The sequence below is a fragment of the Tympanuchus pallidicinctus genome, unplaced genomic scaffold, assembly GCF_026119805.1.
Source record: "Tympanuchus pallidicinctus isolate F22 unplaced genomic scaffold, pur_lepc_1.0 scaffold1, whole genome shotgun sequence".
NCBI classification, from domain to species: domain Eukaryota; kingdom Metazoa; phylum Chordata; class Aves; order Galliformes; family Phasianidae; genus Tympanuchus; species Tympanuchus pallidicinctus.
In genome coordinates, this window is record NW_026294618.1 from 75,156,893 (window position 1) to 75,174,532 (window position 17,640).

Here is a 17,640-nt window from a genome sequence, read left to right on the forward strand (position 1 = left end):
TACCTTAGAGGAGACTTACCCTGAGCACCCTGTGCTACATGCCGAGCACGGCCCCTCAGCTGCCTAAGTAGCCTACGGCCGGCACGGAAAGATGCTGGCCTGACTCCTCCCCAGCTCTTTCTCATCACCTTCCAAACTGCAGCCACCGAAGAACAGAGGTCATCGGCAAGGAACGAAGAGGAGCCCGTGAGCTCAACAACTTCGGTTGTCACAGTTTTCAGACAAGGTTTCGACTACCGCTGTTTTAATTTTCCTCAGCAACCCCTGATACGGAAGCGGCTTCTGCCTACCAAACCTCTGGTTTGTAGCTACCAGCCCGGTCCCAGCCGCAGGAGCAGACGGAGCGCATGGCCCTGAGCAGTCAGTCAGGGGCCACACTGGCCGACAGCTCGGCAGGCACCGCGAGCCGTTACCGCCAGCAGTCCTGGCAGCCCGGACGGCCCCGATGCCGACACCTCGGCACAGCCCGTCCCGCCGTAGCCGCTCACGGCACGGCGCGCCCCGCCTACGCGGAACCGCGGAGCGACGTGAGGAGGGCGGCGCCGGGCAGGCCGGGAGCCGCGCGGCACGCCGGGAGCTGTAGTCGCCGCCGTCCCGCTCCTGGCGGAAGGTGGGGGCGGGCTCGAGCGGCTCCATTTTGCGCCCATCCGAGGGGCTCCCGGCCTGCCTGGCGCCGGCGGTACCGAGGCTGCCCGGGAGCCGCCGTTTGCGCTCTCCCCGTCTTCTCCCGCTGCCGCCGTCGGGGCGGGGCCCGCTCCCCGCCTCCCGGCCCCCGCCGCCGGCCGCGGGCTGAGCGCTCCTCCCGCGGGCCGGGCCCCGTTCCTCCGCGGCGGCGGCTCCATGGTGCCCGCCGCCCCCCCCCGCCCCGCAGCAACAGGCGGGACGAGGAGGAAGCGGCCCCCGGGGGTGCCCACCGCCCCGCCGCCGGCCTGAGCCTCGCCGCCCCACTGGAGCAGCCTGCGGGCTCGGGGCGCTCGCGGGCCGCCGGCGATGGCGAACCAGCTGGTGATCCTCAACGTGTACGACATGGTGAGCGCCCGCGGGCAGGGGCCGGGAGGCGGGCGGGAGGGGGGCTCTGCGGGCGGCGCCGAGGACTTTCCCTTTCTCCTTCCCTCCCTCCGCCCCGCGCGGGGCTCTATGCGGGGGTGACGCGTCGCTTCTGCTCGGCAGCGAAAGTTTGGCGTGCGGCTGGGTCGCAGCTTGCGGGGTCCGCAGCCTGCAGAGGGGCTCCTCCTCCCCCCCCCGCTGTAGCCGCAGTAGGAGCAAAGCGTTAATTTGTGCGAGGAGTTCGTCCTCGTCCTTCAGAAGGTTCCTGCTCCGCACGTGTCGCTTGCGCAGGGTGCTGGCTGGGGGTAACCGCTGTCTTTGGAAAGTTGGAAGTTTCTGAGTGCTGTGTCGGTATTTTTTGTATTGCTGTGGCATGGCGACGCTTGGCAGGAATAAAGGAATTGCCTCATCCCGATCTGCCATGCTGTGAGCTCACCTTGGCTTCCCGTGTGATGCCTGGCTGACACCTCCAGCAGCTGTTGGGTTGCCCTGCATGCAGCTGGAAGCTGCTCAGCTGCCATAGTAACAAATGAGGCAGAAGCACCTGTATGGTACAGCCACGGGATAAGTAATATTAGGGAAATATTATCCCTTAATGCGCTTCAGTAGCTGGAAATTAGATCGAGTGCTACTGGTTGTCCTCTGAGCATTGTTGGGCCTGTGGTGAGGGGCAGGGAGGCTTCACAACAGCATTGGGAACTGTGTGGGACGAGCTCTCCTTGAACCACCACCAGTTTTGAAGTGAACTTCTGGTGCTTTGGGCGGGTGGAGGAGCACAGTGTAGGTCTCATTGCTGGCAGAGAAGTGCATTGTCTTGTACTCATGTGTTTGAGTATTTGCTAGCAGTTGATAGAGTGCTGTCCTGCTTGGACTTAGTTATGCATCTGATTATTGCCATTGGTTTCTGTGGTAGGTATCGGACGGAAAGAAAACAGGGTCCCTGTCAAAGGATTCCCTTCCACTTCCTGTGCTTGGGTTTTGTTGCCAGTGAATGCAACCTGTTACATCTGCGTTGGGTTTCCTTTGCCGGAGCAGGGGTGGTTAATGGGAATGGGAGCAGTGTTTGCTGAGAGAGGCACAGGAACAGGGGCCCTGCTAACCTGGCCGAGCACATACATGGGGCCTGCGAGGTGCTGTCAGTGTGTTATGGTAGACCCAAGTGGGAAGGATGTGATATAGTGGGCTTCTTTGGACTGCAACTGAAAAATGTGTGTGGGAAAAGCTCTTGTAGTCTTAAAAGAGCTGGTTTTGTGTGCATTAGTTATAAGTACTATATTAAGTATAAAGAAACAGGACTTTAGTTCCAAGGCTGTTACACAAGCAATTACCCGTGAAGTCAAAGGCATGGCATGCCTCTGATGTGGGAGGTGAGCGACCTTGACTGTGAGAGCCATCCTGGAGAGACTGCAAGGAGCCACGGGCAGCAGCAGGAGGGCTGTGCTTTCCCTTGGGATGTGCCAAGTAGCTCAGTAGCTGTGTCTCTGTGTCGAGGAGAAGGAGAGTCGTAGGCCCACCGCCTGTGGAAAGAGCTCGTTCTCCAAAACAAGCAGGCCAGCAAAGCTACCTGTGGGTGTTTGGTCAGATCGGGGTGCTTGTTGTGTGCTTATCTGCTGAAGCTGAACATCACCACAAATTATACATAGCACGAGCTGAGACCACTAACTGGGGTGTTTATTTATCCCACCTCAGCTATGGCTGTTTTATAATCGCATCTGTGTTATTTGACTGCTAAAGAAGCAGATTTCTTCTAAACAGGAAAGAAAAGCTGAGGATGCCATAGTATCTGAGGGACACCGTCAGCATGCAGCCTTGAACTCTCTCTCAGAATGGTCGCTCAGTCTGTTTTATTCTTGCTTGGAGCAGGCACTTCAGTGAAGCCTGGCTTCATGGGCAGTGTTAGTGCTACCACTGAGAGCCTGCTGAAAGCAGTGGCATGGAGAGGGAGTGCTTGGAGCTGGAGTACTTTGTATCTTCATTATCACAAACCGCTGTCCCTGTAGCAGTATAGGGTCTTTGTGCCCCAAGTAGCATCCTATTTTCCCACGTCAAACAAGGCGTTAACGATCTGAACTACTAGCATAAATGGGAGCTCTGAAGAATGCAATGAGGATGCTGTTGAAGCAGTGGGATTAGTGTCTCTGTCAATGCAGTGACATGACTTTATTATGCACATAGAAACGTACATCCATATTATTTTTGTTTTGATGGTTTAGTTAGACATAAATCCCTGTTTCACAAAACGACTTGCTGCAAAATACTGAGGATGTGGGGCTGTGCTCTTAGACGTTCTTCTACAGCAAAATTCAGATCGGACTAAACGAAGGGAGTCTGTTTTGTGCAATGGAAGCCTGAGTGTAGCTTTTGAGATCAGTTTGGGTTTCCAGATTGTAATGCATGTCACCGAAGCAGCCAGCTATGCGTATGTCATTTAATCTGTTGTGATCTTTATTTTGTAAGCTGTGTGTAATCTCTTTGGCTGTGGCCAAACTCAGTGTCCTTTAAGCTGTGATTGTTCTGCATTTCTTTCTTCACCGCGATAAGGCATTTCGTTCAGTGGGAGAACGCCACCGAGCTTCCAATAACTGATTCAGATTAAGTAATAATTAGATGTAATTACTGTTCCTAGGGGGAAAGTAATTCTGCCTTACTGAAATTCTTTTGTCTTCAATTCACCTACTCTGTTCTTATGGAAATATAAAGCGAAGTGCTTTTGGCACTCCTTTCAAGCTGCTGACTTGTGTTTAATCTGGTGCCACTGCTCGGTTTCTGCGGTCAGGTAATCTGCATCCACATACTTCTGTGCTGCCAGCAGTGAGCAACGCTCACCCAAGTAACACGGGGCTTGCTGAACTGCGCAGTGCAGCAGCTGTCCATCCCATCCACCTGCCCCTGCATGGCTCCACGAGGCAGCTCGGTGCCTGCCTTTCTGCTCCCGCCTCTGGCATCAGATTTCGCAAGGTTGGAGGAGCAGAGTTGTTTTTTCCTGCCCAGTAACAAACTAGTTTTATTACTTCCAGTGCTTATGGGATATCTCGTGTAACTTGTGTCCCCGTGTCAGGCAGCAGATCTGACGTGTGTGTGGTGGGGAATTATTTGGAACTCGGAGGCCAGACCCAGAATTTCCCGCCCAAATGGGTGTCCTGGTGAGGACCAGAGCTCTGCAGACCCTGTCCACATCTGTTTGAGGTTACGTAGGGCTGGACAACCGTTCTTATTAGGCAAGCACACTTTTTGCCTGTGCTGACAAACTTTATGTTGAATATTCCTATGGTATTGATTGTAAGTATAAATATAAAACTATTTTGTAATGATGAAGTGGACAAATGTAGAAAATGAGCTTTAGAGGTAGCTTTACGTTTAAGAAGCTCTTGAATTGTTCTGGTTTTAATTTCACTTCAGTGAACAGAATCTATTTTTTACCAGTGCAGTTGGGCAGTTTTAGCATTTAACATTGCCTTCTCTGTTCTGTTTCTCTACACCAAGTAGATCTGGCCCCATGTGTTTCTGGATATACTTGATCTGAGAAGGTTGGATTAGATAGAAATGGACTGGCAGCACTCGCTCTTTTCTAAGGAGAGAGAAGGAAACAATTTGTCAGACCCTACTTTAGGTGATGGTGTAGTACAGTCATCCCGTCCCACTCACAGATGTAGCGATGGATTAACAGAGCCAGCCATCAAGGCCACTTGTAAGGTCCAGTCTTAAGCAAAATGTATCCACGGATCTCCATGACCCTTGGCCTTAAATATGTGCAAGGAGCAAAATCCGCCTGCTGTTAACTCCTGTTGACAAGAATTCCCCCAGCTGGCATGTCTGAAGAAGAGCTCATCAAATCCTTGGTGTCTTGTTATGCAGATAATTATCATGTCCCGTGCCTGCCAGCACAACTGTGATGTTTGGTGACTGCTAGCAGCTGAATTTGGGGGTGCTTAGAATAAGGATGACTCTAGAAGCCAAATACATCCATTTCTGATGCTGGAAACATTGTAACATTTGGCCTGAACTGTTCTTTTTGCCATTTGACTTTGATTTCATGAGTGGCATCTCACTCCAAAGTGTAGTGGATCATTCTTACTGGGAGAAAAATGGCTTTCAGAAACGTTCATTAAATGCCAGGTCAACTAAAATGTCTGTAATTATGTACTAACTCCAGCTAGCGCGCTTGACAACATGACACCTGTCCCCTCTTACATTATTATCTGTTATGCTGTTTTTGTAGTGACTTCTGATCAGAAAGCACATATTATGTCAACAGTTTGTGTGAATAAGATAGCTTTTTTTTTCCCTTTTGTTCCCATTTCCTAAATGAATAACTTGCTGAAGGTGCTCCCCCTGTCCATGTCCCCTCTGAGCTGCCTCCTTGCAGCCTGCCCTGCGGCCCCACAGCTGTGTGCATTGGGAATGGATGACATGGGAGGGAGGGAGGATCCCACGGCTGGAGAAATTGACAGGATAAAGATTGCTGGGTTTTGGTGAGAGGTTTCACTTCCTAGTCTACTGAAGTTGTAAGGACTCACCTGAGAGTTTTTATTTTTCTTGAGCCTTTCTTGGAGATTCATCATATCACTCTCCGAGGAGCAATTTGAAAAAGAAAGTTGTGACGCAGCCAAGGAAAGAGTCATTTTGGAGGTTTTCTTTTTCCAAACTCCGTGTGTCTTCATGGTGCTGAGGGTAATTGTTAGCTGACAGGCATTCAACACTGCTACTTCCAAAAAAGAAAACAGAAAGCACTGAGGAAAGGGTTTTCCCCAACCCCCACCTTTTTAGGAGGTAAGTGGCAATAGTACTGAAATACAGCTATGTTTCTTATCATAGAAGTGATCAGCAGTGATAGATTGTAAACACATACTGGAGGTATGGAAAGGACATCTGGTAAATGCAGTCAGATACATCAGGAGCAGAATGAGAGTTCAGGCTGTTGTATGCTGTAACAATCAGAAGGATCAGTGTGGTGGAATGGTGATACAAGAGGTGTGATGACAAAAGGACTGGTGTGGTAGAAAGGTGTTACAAAAGAGAAAAAAGCTCACCCATCTCTGAAGATTTAGGCTTGTAAGGGAAACTCCACAAGGAAAGGATCTCCAACCAGAGATCCTTCCTTGGTGGCAGTCAGCCCTTAAATGAGGTCTAAGAGAGGTGCAGCCAGGCTCCACTCCAGTCACACAGCTGAATTGCCTTCACCTGTGCTCTCAAGGCTGACCAGGTCCTTTCCCCAGGTGCTCAATCAGTGGTTCACGCCGTGATTCAGCAGCTTGCATACATATGGAGACCAGCAATCTAATATTCAAAGGCAAAATACAAGCTCATTTCATTCCTCTTAAGTACCTCTTGAGTTGTGATCATCTGGTCATAAGCAAAAGTGTGGTCACTGTGAATAACAACTGGGGTCTGTGTGTAATAGTTCTACATTTTGATGTCCTTTCTAAAAACAACAACAACGAAACAGTTTTGCTCTTGCAATATCATCGGAGTTGATTCAAGTATGTACTCTGTTAGTGGAAAACTTTGAAGTTCTATCCTTAAAAGATTAAAAAGAAAAAAAAAGTGGGTTTCTCCCAAGTATGGGCTTCATGGTTGACAGACAATGACTAACAGCACAAAGACATGGAGTAAAACCTAATGGAATTAACTGACCATGTATAGTTAATTGCATACACTGTTCCAGTTAAAGGTTGTGCAGTTTTATTTGACTTTCATGCTTTTGATATGGAGGGATGAGCATTTGTCAGTCTGCTGTCTGAGGACAAATCTGTGTTGGAAACTAACTGGAGTGGTTTTTGTTCTTCTTTCCTTCTAGTATTGGATGAATGAGTATACTTCTTCCCTTGGAATTGGAGTATTCCATTCGGGTATAGAGGTGTATGGCCGAGGTACGTACGTAACCTGACTTTTGTGCTAGCAGTGTTGCTACAACAAACAAACAAATGTATGTCAGGTAGTGAGGGAAGTCTGGTTCCTGAAACCTGTTTATCAGTTTCCTTTCAGAGTTCTCTGGAAAAAAAGAACACGTGGGTGTCAATTTGGAATCATCCTGCATTCTTGTGTAAAGCTGTGTGTGCAACTACATCACAGTATGCTGACTCTTCCCCTAGAAATAGCAATACATAGCTCAGGTTTTGAAACACCAGCTGTATGCTTCATATAAATGAAATGGGACCATTTCATCCGTATTCTGCCAGCACTCGTGCAAGGAGTTAATTTTTAATTGTAGAGACGTTTATTTAAAAGGTGATCGTGCCTGCTGTTTATTTAAAAAAGACAGACCTCAGATAAATAGAGCAGCACAGTCTGAATTTGCTAAATAGGCTGTACTGTGGGATGCAGCTTCCTGAGCTGTTTTGTGCCTCTTTCAGTTCCTGCTGCTGCCAAAAAGGGTGTTTCTGAGTGTGTTGTAGCACAGGCTTGGGTCTAAGGTCTTCACACCTTCTGGGAAAACCAGCCTAGGAGATGAAGGTGTTGCTATAAGTAGTCTGTTTAAAAGTAAATAAGCCTCCTTAAGTTTTTACTGGGATGTGTTTGGAGGTAAGTAAAGGTGGTGGCATGTGATGCAAAACCAATGCTGTGCCAAGTATCTTATGCTGGAGGTGTTTCAGTGGCCAGAGCAATAACACTGCCATTGGGTTTGCAGTGGTGAATTGATGAAATATAATGCTTGTTGTTAAAAACTTACTAAAATGTCATTTAATCCAAACCAGAAAGACCTGATTTGTAATAGCATTGTGCCTTAAACACACTTGTGCTGTGCCAGATACATGTGCCTCCCCGTCCTGTTCAGGTCATGGCAGCTTTCTTTCTCATGTTAGAGATCATTCCCCTGCTGGAAGAATGACTTGCATTTTTCAAAGTACCTCACACTTTATTTATTTACCTGTTGTAAAAAAGATCATCCACAGAACTGCATGGTAGACGTGGATGGTTTAGTGCAAGTTTTTAGGAAAGGAAGTGTAAAGTCATGCTTGAAGCTTTTTATTGTACCTTGGGAGTGGCACGTTGTTATCATACAGACACAGAAGGAAGTTGAAGCATACTGTGATACCTCCATGAATTCTAAGGACTTAACACCAGCAGATGTCATGTGCTGACTTCAGATCCATGCACGGGTTTATTTTTCTATTAGAGAAGAGCTTGGGGTGGTGAACTGTTGCTTAGCAAGAGATTCAGAAATGTATTAGGCTAACACTAGTTGCCACATGTATAGCTGTAGCACGTCATCAGACCTTAGAGGATGCAATCCTTTGAATCTCTAATCTAAATATGTAAGAGGATTTTTGGAGACCAACACATGTGAAACACGTAGGTAGAATTTACAATTTCACTTTTAAATCTTCACTTCTGCAATGAAAACAATTACATACTTTTTAATTAAATCTGCATGCTGATATAGGAAGTTTCTTGTCACTTTTTGCTGAGGTCGACTACTGATCAACAAAACGATTCATTGCCAGCTCCTTGCTGTTGTTATCCAAGTGTAAATGCAGCATCTGATGTCTAGCTTTAGATGCTCGTGAAGTTCTCATTGACTGGAAGATCCCTGGAATCGATCCACCAGTCAGGGAGGTCTGCAGTTCTTACTTTCACTTTGTATCATTTTTGTTAAATCTGAGCTTTCTTTTTCAGAATTTGCCTATGGTGGTCACCCATACCCTTTTTCTGGAATATTTGAAATTTCTCCAGGAAATGCTTCCGAGCTGGGAGAGACATTTAAATTTAAGTAAGAAACATCTCTCTTCTTGTTTTTGAGAAAATAGGTTAAAAAGACACTTTGTTGCATGGATAGATATGTTAAATGATACTTGAGAATTTCTGACTGAGAGAAGAGTGTTTTCTTTGTTTTGAAAAATAAGTGGACTACGGGTGTACAGCAAGGAAGGAATCTCATATCAGATGAGACCAGTGCTGTAAAATGGAATAGAAAAAAATCCGTCCTTCTGGGAGGGCAGAAAGATCTTGCCACCCACACAGGGGTATATTTTGAGCAATGTGAAAACAGTTACTCACCTATTTCATGGAAGCCTGCTCATCCTCATCTCTGTTTCTCTTTTTAGAGAGGCTGTGGTTCTAGGCAGCACTGACTTCATGGAAGATGATATAGAAAAAATAGTAGAAGAGCTTGGAAAAGAATTCAAAGGAAATGCTTATCACCTAATGCACAAAAACTGCAATCACTTTTCTTCAGCTTTATCTGAGGTAAACAAACACTGGGGTCTATAGAAAGGTGCGTCCCAGGTGGCTACAGAGCATCATCTCCTTCCTGTCCTTCGGGTTGTTTGGCATAATTTCCAGCTTCTTATCTTTGGTACCTTGTGTAAATGTTACCCTTTCTTCAGATATTTTGTGTGTGTGTGTTTTTTGGGAGAAAAATGCAAGCCTGTGGTGCCAAAAGTGCTGAATGTTGTTACATGCAGCTTGTGTTCCAGAAGGTGCTACTGCTAATTGAGAGACCCAGTAAAGCAAGTATTAACAGGGTTCCAAAATCTTTACAGACACTTCAGAGACAAGTGAGGCAGACAGAACCAGATGTAATTTCCATTACACAGTGCCCTTGCATTCAAAGTGCTTGCTAAAGAATAACAGAGGCATTGAAGTTTCATAGATGATGTTTAGCTTCTGTTTGAGGGGCTTTTGTCAAGTTGTCCCTCTGCCAGTGCCTGCGTCCTGGTACCTGCCTCTGTGGTGGTGCAGAATAGCTGACTGTGGAATTGAATGGGCATGGCATTTCCCTCTCACCCTTGTTTTAACCTTTCCAGTTTGCCAGCACAAACAAATGCCTGATCACTTACGTGCTTGTAGAGACACAGGAGAAACAAACAGCCAGGAACAGGTAACCCAGGACAATGAAGGGAAAGACAGTTGTGTTTTTGCTACTAGTTGCTAACCTGTGCTCATCAGAATTTATTCTAATGCTCACTGAAGTCTTTCAAACAAGGACTGGCTGTGTTTTCCACGACAAACTTCCATAAAACTCAGCTGCTTTTCATTCAGAATATTTAATCTTGACAAAGCACAGGCTACACAAAGAGTCTGATTTCCAGTGGTGCTGGAACATCTTGAGATGATGATTTGTGTGCAGTGCTAGTAGGAATAAGTCTGGTGACATACTGATGAAGCTGCAGTTGGCATGAAGTCTGGCCAATATAGCCAGGCATGTGCTGCACTCATGAACTCATGCTCATGTTGTTTCTGTTTTAACTCATCCTGTTTAGTGTTCAAGCTGGCTAAAAAATAGGGATATAACTTCAAGTAAAACACTCTTCAGCTACAACAGAGTAATGCTCTTGCTAGCTGTGATTTACTCCAGATTTGCACTGGGGTAAGTAATACCAGAAATGAACATAGATGCAGTTAAGTAAAATAGGTCACTTCTTCAGTAGTGTCAACAGAAACATTTAATGACTGATGTACAGAAAAAACGACCATTTAATGCAACTTTTATGTATTTGAGGAGCTGAAAGCAGCTTTGCATTGTATAGCCACTCTTGTTCTAGCAAACTTACAATCTGTGTGCTGTAAGATACTGATCTCTTGTCCAAAGTCATCAGAGGCCATCACAGTAAATCACAGAATCCTTAGAGTTGGAAGAGACCTCTGAGGGCCTTTTAGTCCAACACCCCTGCAATGAACAGGGACACGCACAGCTAGATCGGGTTGCCCAGGGCCTGATCCAGCCTTGCCTAGAAAGTCTCCAGGGATGGGGCACCAACCACATCTCTGGGCAGCCTGTTCCAGTGCCTCACTGTAAAAAAAATTTTCCTGATACCTAACCTACATCTACCCTCTCTGAGCTTGAAGCCATAAAAATATCCCCATTGCATGCATAACTCCACATAACTGTAGCACTGACACTGTCTTTTTGACTGCTTCATTTCTGGGTGTTTTTTGTCATAGCAAGAGCTCTCCTCCAGCTGCTGTTTCTGAGGAATTCTGTGTGAATATGAAACATACCTGAACTCATTTGTTTGCCTTTTAAAGAAGTTATTCACAAAATGAGGTGGTTGGGCTGATCAGAACTCTACCAATGATAATGATAAAAAATGGAGTATAACTACATGTCAAACTTGCAGTGGAAAAAAAGTGTCTGCAAATTGGGACTCTGCTTTTACTGATGGTGGAAATTGTTTTCCTGCAGCTAACTTGTGTCAGACTGCAGCAGCTTTCGCCGATTCTTTACAGTAATTAACATCCATTACTGCTCGGTCCAGAATATGAGTTAATTCTTTCTTTTCTCCTTTTCTTGTAGATTCTGTGTGGAAAAGAGATTCCACGATGGGTGAATCGCCTCGCCTACTTCAGCTCTTGTATACCGTTTCTCCAGAGCTGCCTGCCGAAGGAATGGCTGACTCCTGCAGCCCTCCAGTCCAGTGTCAGCCAGGAGCTACAGGACGAGCTGGAGGAAGCTGAGGACGCAGCAGCATCTGCTTCCTTGGCAAGCTCAGCATCTGGGTCTAGAACTGGACGCCACACCAAATTATAAGTCCTCCTCCAAAGTACTAAATGGTTTGAAATACTTCAGTTTAATCTCTCCAGCAATTGACTTTCTGACAGAACGTGAGAGCTGACTCCAGAACATTGTCTTTATATGCAAAAATGGCTCTCATCAGCCCCTGTTTCAGCTCAGGATTATTTAAGTAGCGAAAAGAATTGCTGTGAGAAAAGGGAAGGATGTTGTGTGAAGCCACCCTTTTCATTTTCACCTGTTTGCTAGACCTGAGTTAACATCTTGTATAAAGTAGAACTTAAATTATTTGTTTACAGTATTGTGTACTGCTGTTTACAAGTCCTGTAAGGACTCCTGCCACCACGGAAGAAGAGAGAACGTGAGTTTTGCTGGTGTAACTCGAAGGCAGTGGTATGATGATGCCCTGGCTATGAACTCTCCCCTTTGTTTTCAAGACCTAAGGCAGGTGAAACTTAAATTTCTGAGAAATGCTAGAAACTGCTGAATGCTATCCATGTGAACAGGGTACCGTACACTCAAAGTGGCTGATGTAAACAGGTAGATTCCAGGATGTAGGGAGACTGATTTTTGTGTAAGATCTGTTATTGAAGTATGACCTCTACATTCATGAAGCTGAGGATTTTTGCACATACGAAGTGAAATTTCTATCTCATTACACTGCCCATTGATCCCTCACATTTTGTTTTTTCTTTTAAATTCAGCCATGCAGTTTGCATAGTATCTTCTGTCCATATTTACAGTCTACTTCAACCAGAATTTAGATCTATGATTATCGCCTCTTAAAAACATCAACAGTTTTTTCACGGTTTGTGTTACTTGATTTAAAACTTGTATATACAAAGTTAGTACTTGTATTTTATTTTTTTTTTAATTTTATTATTATTTCACATAGTTTGAATAGCATAATACAAGCCATTTATGGTTGGGGAATGGCCTTGCTTCCTGCTGCTGATTTTGCTTCATTTAAGTTTATAAGCATCAATGGGTTTTGGTTTTGTTTTTTTTTTAAGCCGATATATTGGCACCCAGTTGGTTGTGCATATCTGCACAAATTACAGAGAAATCTTAATTTATTTTCCCACAGTTTCTATCTGTGGCATTAACTTTCCTGTCAGATGTAACGAAGAAAAACCTGAAAATTGCTTATGCACCTGCGTGTTTACACAGCAGAACCTGCTAATCTGCACACGTAATTATGTCTGAAGGTAAGAGATGCTATTTTCTAAAACACAGAAGTATGTTTGCTGGTAGATTATAATTAGAGCTAAATTATAATTAGTGATCAGAATATATAATGGAATGCCTTATTCTTGTTCACTTACCAAGAGAATTAATGGTTCTTGCAGTCATTAGTGTGAATTGGCGAGGTTCTGTTGTGCACATGAGGATACAGTAGCACAAATATGAGGGAGGTGAGCTTGTGTATGTTGTAAGACTCGCTGCCTTAAACTGTAACAAAACAACATCTATAAACTGATGAGCTCTCCAAGAAGTGTGCATTACTAGAAACATAAATGATTTTTACAAGCTTTATTTTTGATCTGTTGCTCAGTTTAATTTTTTCCATCAAGTGAAATACTGACTCTAACGTTTCTGTTGTTCAAAAGGGGAAAAAAAAATCCTCCTAGGAGGCAAGAATGCTTAATGCTGTGTATTCTCCAGGCCATGGGTAGTCAGTGCCATGAACCCTTCAGGAAGGTACAGTAGGTTATGTTCTAGTAAGAATTTGCATGATGGCCAACTCAATTCATGGTTGAAAAGAGCAAGAAGTTTTTCTTCTGGCAGTTGGGCTGAAGCCTTTGGAAGACAGCCTTGAAGCTTTCACTCATCTTCTGTGATACACTGTAGTGACAGAAAGATAAGCTAGTATTCAGTACTGAGGAAGAATCAAGAGCCATTTTTTTTCAAGAAGAGTGGGATAGTTGTAGAAGTCTTGTTATCTGTGCTTTGGTACATGTATTAATGATCTCTTCTACCAAGTGGGAAATGCTCAAGACTGACAAGTCTACCATGATATTTCTTTGCTCTCCAGAATTTGGACATACTGACTCGTTTTGTTTTTCCACTTGAATCTCTGAATTGGGGGTGGGTTTTTTGGTTTATTTTTTCCTGGTGTGAAAATGAGCATGGTGGTCTCCAGTCAGCTCTCAAGCATTACAGAATGAACTATTGCACTACTCACAGCTAAGGTGACAGACTGTAGGTGGGTCGTTCCGTCTCTCCTGTGCAGCTGTAGTAGTAATGTGACTCTCTTGGCCAAGGCAGGTCCTTTATTTCAGCTCAGGGTTGAGGCCACTGATCTAGCAACGTACTGTAGCTCTTCCTAGGTTTTAGGAAAAATAAATAGGATAAATTTTCATTGCTACCTAATTCTTCTGTACCAAAACCAGCTTTTTAGGCTTCTCAGATATCCAGAGCTCTAGATCTCAAATCTCTACACCTTCATTAACACAACTACAGTATGTACAATGCAAGAAAGTGACAGATCACAGCACAGTTTTTGTTTAGAAGTAAAACTAAGAATATTTTTTATAAAGCAGACTGGAAAGTTTGTAACAATTGTTCATTTTATCAGTAGCTGTACAGACGAAAATACTGTCTTACACTCCACTTTTTGTTTAAATACATCCATTTGTAAGTCCTGTGAGGAAACTGACACGTGAACCCTGAAGGCTGTTGGGTATTGCATCCCAGCGAGTGGTACTGTAACTTCAATCACGGGCTGTGAACTCGGCCTCCGCTGGATGCCCGCAAGAAGTCACCCTGCCAGCGGTTACTCCGATCTGTTAGCAATAGAGCAAGTTACCTTTCACCAGCATTACTGCCAAGCAGGGATTACTTTAGTCTACTAATGACCACACTGTGCTAGGACTAGAACACTCCAAAATGCTGTGAGAAAGCTGGACACCTGTGGAGTCTTTTCCATCAAAACGGGTAGAAAAATAATTTGCTACTTCAGGGTTCTGCTCTGTTTACTTTCTCATTCTCCTTTAGTTTTCTGTAAGGTAATCCTTTTGATACCTAGTGTACTCCTTAACTGTCATTTTATTTAAATGCCATTTTCAGTTCAGCAAGCCAAAAAAATCCAATGTACTGTCAGTGTGCACCAGAAACTTCAGAGTGGCTTGGTAAAAATATACTTGCATTACTTCTAAAATTTGCAATGCAATTCTGATCACTATTGATACATGGTAATTTTCACTGTTGGAAGTTGGTTACAAGCTGAATAATCACTGATGCATTTTGTTTTGTAAACTTGTATTCAAGTTTACTGTACTACGTAGTATTTGTATAAAATTCAAAGAATTTTGACTTTGTTACCTTGTACATGGCAACAAGTTGTCTAGCATCTTAAATCCATCTGTTTATTAAAAATACTTTTCTAAAAAAGACAGTTGGCTGTGTTTTTCTTATTCTCCTGGTACCTATAGCCTGTATTTATTGGTGCCGTGTGAGCGGACATCTTCTTTCAAACAATGCCTTACGTGAAAGGTGGGTAGTTTTGCTATAGTTACTCGAGCTTTATAGGCCATATTCTGTTTTTGGCAGCTTGGTTTGTTTGAAGCATAGTTAAAAGCCGTTAGTTTTTAATGGGCTAGTTTCTGAAAGTTTTCATATTCTGCATGCCAGCCAATACCTGTGGGCACGCAGCCACTTGGAGTACGCTTGGGTTACGTTGCAGGTATTACATGCCATGCTGATGTGCTCCAAAACCCAGATCTGTAGTCTTGGCTTTGCAGCAGACTAAACAAATGCTAGGTAATGCCCCAGGGGCTCAGCTGTTAGTGACAGATCACTGACAGCCAGCAGGGAACCTGGGCTCTGTTGTTCAGCTATGCTTTGTGAACTAAGCACAGCATCTCCACGTATGCTGCTGCAGAGGAGTGGCAAGGATAGGAGTTGGTAGAGAAGCTGCTGAAGTATAGGTGCGTTACTTTGTCCAACTGGACCCAAATCACTGTGAGAGCTGCAGAGGTGGGAGGAGCTTACTGAAATGCGACTTCACAAAGGAGACGGAGTACTTCTCTTAAAACTAATAATGTAAATACAAAGATCTGTTTTGCCTGGGGATTTTCCACTCCACTCTTCAAGATTTCACTTCTGTCACCTCTTAAAAGCAGAAATTTTGAGAATGTAGATGAGAAGTTCTGTGCTGTTGTTCCAGAAAACACACTTGTGACATCCAATGGCCAGAAGTGCTTACCCACTTTAAGAAGGCATTCAGTAACCAAAAGGTATATATAGGGTAAATGATGTGTGTCAGTCTTTTCCTCTTTCTCCCTCAAAAAGTTACTCTGTAACTTATATTTCTTGTACCAGGCCTGTGTTAGAATCAGTAGCTCGTCATGTGTTCAAGCGTTCAAGCTTCCAACAAATTAATTCACATGTGTTGAGCAGTATGATTTGAGTAAGAACTAGCAAAAGCTGATGATAACATGCCAGCTCAAATGTAAAAGTCACTGATGTTCTTATCTTGAAGAGACATAAAAAGCACAGTAAAGACACTGAACGACAACCTGGAGGAAACAGGCTACATAGCTACTGTACCCACTGTAACACAATAGAAAACACAGCAACGATAGCAGAGTAACAAAGTCTAAGCTATAGCAAGAGAGCACTTGCTCAAGTGCAAGAGCCATGGGCACAGAAACAAAGGAAAGAATCCACTTACCTTTGGAAGGCCTCAGGTACACAGGGATCTCCAGCAAGATACCCTTGTTCCACTGCCCTTAAATGAGGTCTGGGAAGGGGTGGATCCTGGCTCCACCCCTTCCAGTCACTCAGATGCATTGCATGCACCTGAGTTCCCCTGGGTTGGCCCTGCCTTCCTACCAGGTGCTCAATCACTGGTTCAAGCCTTGACTTAGCATTTCTGTTACACCCACCTACTTTTACATAGATATGATGTAGGGCTTTCTATTAAGTGGAAATGAAAGTTCATATAGTGCTTAGCAAAATTCAACTCAACAATAAAGCATTGCCTAAATCTGTTCCTGAAATACAAAACAGCATCTACTGTTTGTAATGGCTGCAAAACTGTTCTATAATCTTGTTTCACTTGTCCTTCTAGCTTTCTGCTAGTAACAAACCAGATGCTGGTCTAACAAAATTCTCTGCCAGCAACTGCATTTTCAGTTTCTCTGTTCTGGATGGCATTGGAAGATAAGACTCATGAAAGAGGAGTCTGATTTTTGTGTGCATGTTTGTGTGCTTCTTCCAATTCTTGTTCCTACATCCAAAAAAAAAAAAAAAAAGAAATCAGCAAGGCCAGCCACACACCCAAACTCCTGCCAGTCAACCAAAGCAGCCTGCTCTGGGGGAGGATTCCCAGGCCTTGGAGGATGCTCTCACCTCTGCAATTGTTCTCTTAAAGCTCCTCTGCCCTTCAACAGCCTTATGGTTTCCACACGCAGTAAGAGGTTTAAAAGCAGGATGACAGATGGCTTTGGCGGGCCTCTCATCTCTGCACTCTTCTGAGAAGCCTCACTTGGTTGCATTGTAGGTCAGGGTAGCTTTGGTTGTCTGTTCTAAAAATGCTGAAGTGGCCATGACAAAACAACCAGGGACAGCAGAAGGATGACCCGCTTTCAGCTTCCACAATCCAGCAGTTTTGGAGCTGTCTTTTGAAAGTGGCAGTGCCCTGTGCTAACCCATCCACAAGGACATCTTGCGCTGCTCCGGGCAGGCCAGCCCACCATCCACCTTCTCTCCAATGTGTGGCGAGGCCTTTCTTGGTTTCCATGGGAACCAGCTGCTGTGTTTTGCTATTACAAAAAATATGCTATAATACTAAAACTCACGGAAGTGCTTTGCTCCAAGAAAAAGGATTTTTCCATGCGTTTTCCTGCCCACAGTAGAACACCACCTTCATAAACAGCCAAACCCCAGAAACAAGTGTGGCACTGCCAGCTCCAGGTAGGGTTTAGCAGGAGGAAGAGGAAGTAGAGCCAGAGCACTTCCAGGTTCTGAGAGCTCCTGGCAGGTGTGGGTCAGATCAGTACAAATGGCAGCACTGCTGCTGCTGCTGAAGGTGAAACCCACTGTTGGCACTACAGGTGCTGGCAAAGTACAGATGCCACGAAAATACAGAGGCGTTTTCAGGAGAGAAATGGCAGGGCTCAGTTTAGGTAGAATGG

General features: G+C 44.7%; 1 protein-coding gene and 2 long non-coding RNA genes across 5 annotated transcripts; 1 reads left to right on the plus strand and 2 right to left on the minus strand.

Moving 5' to 3' along the window:
* The first annotated feature begins 894 nt into the window (after positions 1-894).
* Positions 895-13,944, plus strand: DESI2 (desumoylating isopeptidase 2). Of its 2 annotated transcripts, none has more exons than XM_052673409.1 (5): positions 895-1,029; positions 6,845-6,917; positions 8,665-8,758; positions 9,093-9,234; positions 11,285-13,944. In XM_052673409.1, the coding sequence occupies exons 1-5, from the start codon at positions 991-993 to the stop codon at positions 11,516-11,518; spliced, it is 582 nt and encodes a 193-aa protein (XP_052529369.1). In that variant the 5' UTR covers positions 895-990; the 3' UTR covers positions 11,519-13,944. The 2 variants fall into 2 exon arrangements, with proteins under 2 accessions (XP_052529369.1, XP_052529373.1); XM_052673413.1 differs by lacking the exon at positions 895-1,029 and adding an exon at positions 5,719-5,817.
* LOC128076139 (uncharacterized) lies at positions 4,503-9,138 on the minus strand. Of its 2 annotated transcripts, XR_008204259.1 has the most exons (4): positions 9,046-9,138; positions 6,078-6,324; positions 5,565-5,749; positions 4,503-4,615 (listed from the first exon to the last, which is right to left on the minus strand). It is a non-coding gene; the product is annotated as an uncharacterized LOC128076139 (long non-coding RNA). The 2 variants fall into 2 exon arrangements; XR_008204258.1 differs by lacking the exon at positions 9,046-9,138 and having other exon boundaries at positions 6,078-6,533.
* LOC128076136 (uncharacterized) lies at positions 12,496-17,104 on the minus strand. Its single transcript, XR_008204257.1, has 2 exons — positions 13,686-17,104; positions 12,496-13,345 (listed from the first exon to the last, which is right to left on the minus strand). It is a non-coding gene; the product is annotated as an uncharacterized LOC128076136 (long non-coding RNA).
* Positions 17,105-17,640: the final 536 nt, after the last annotated feature.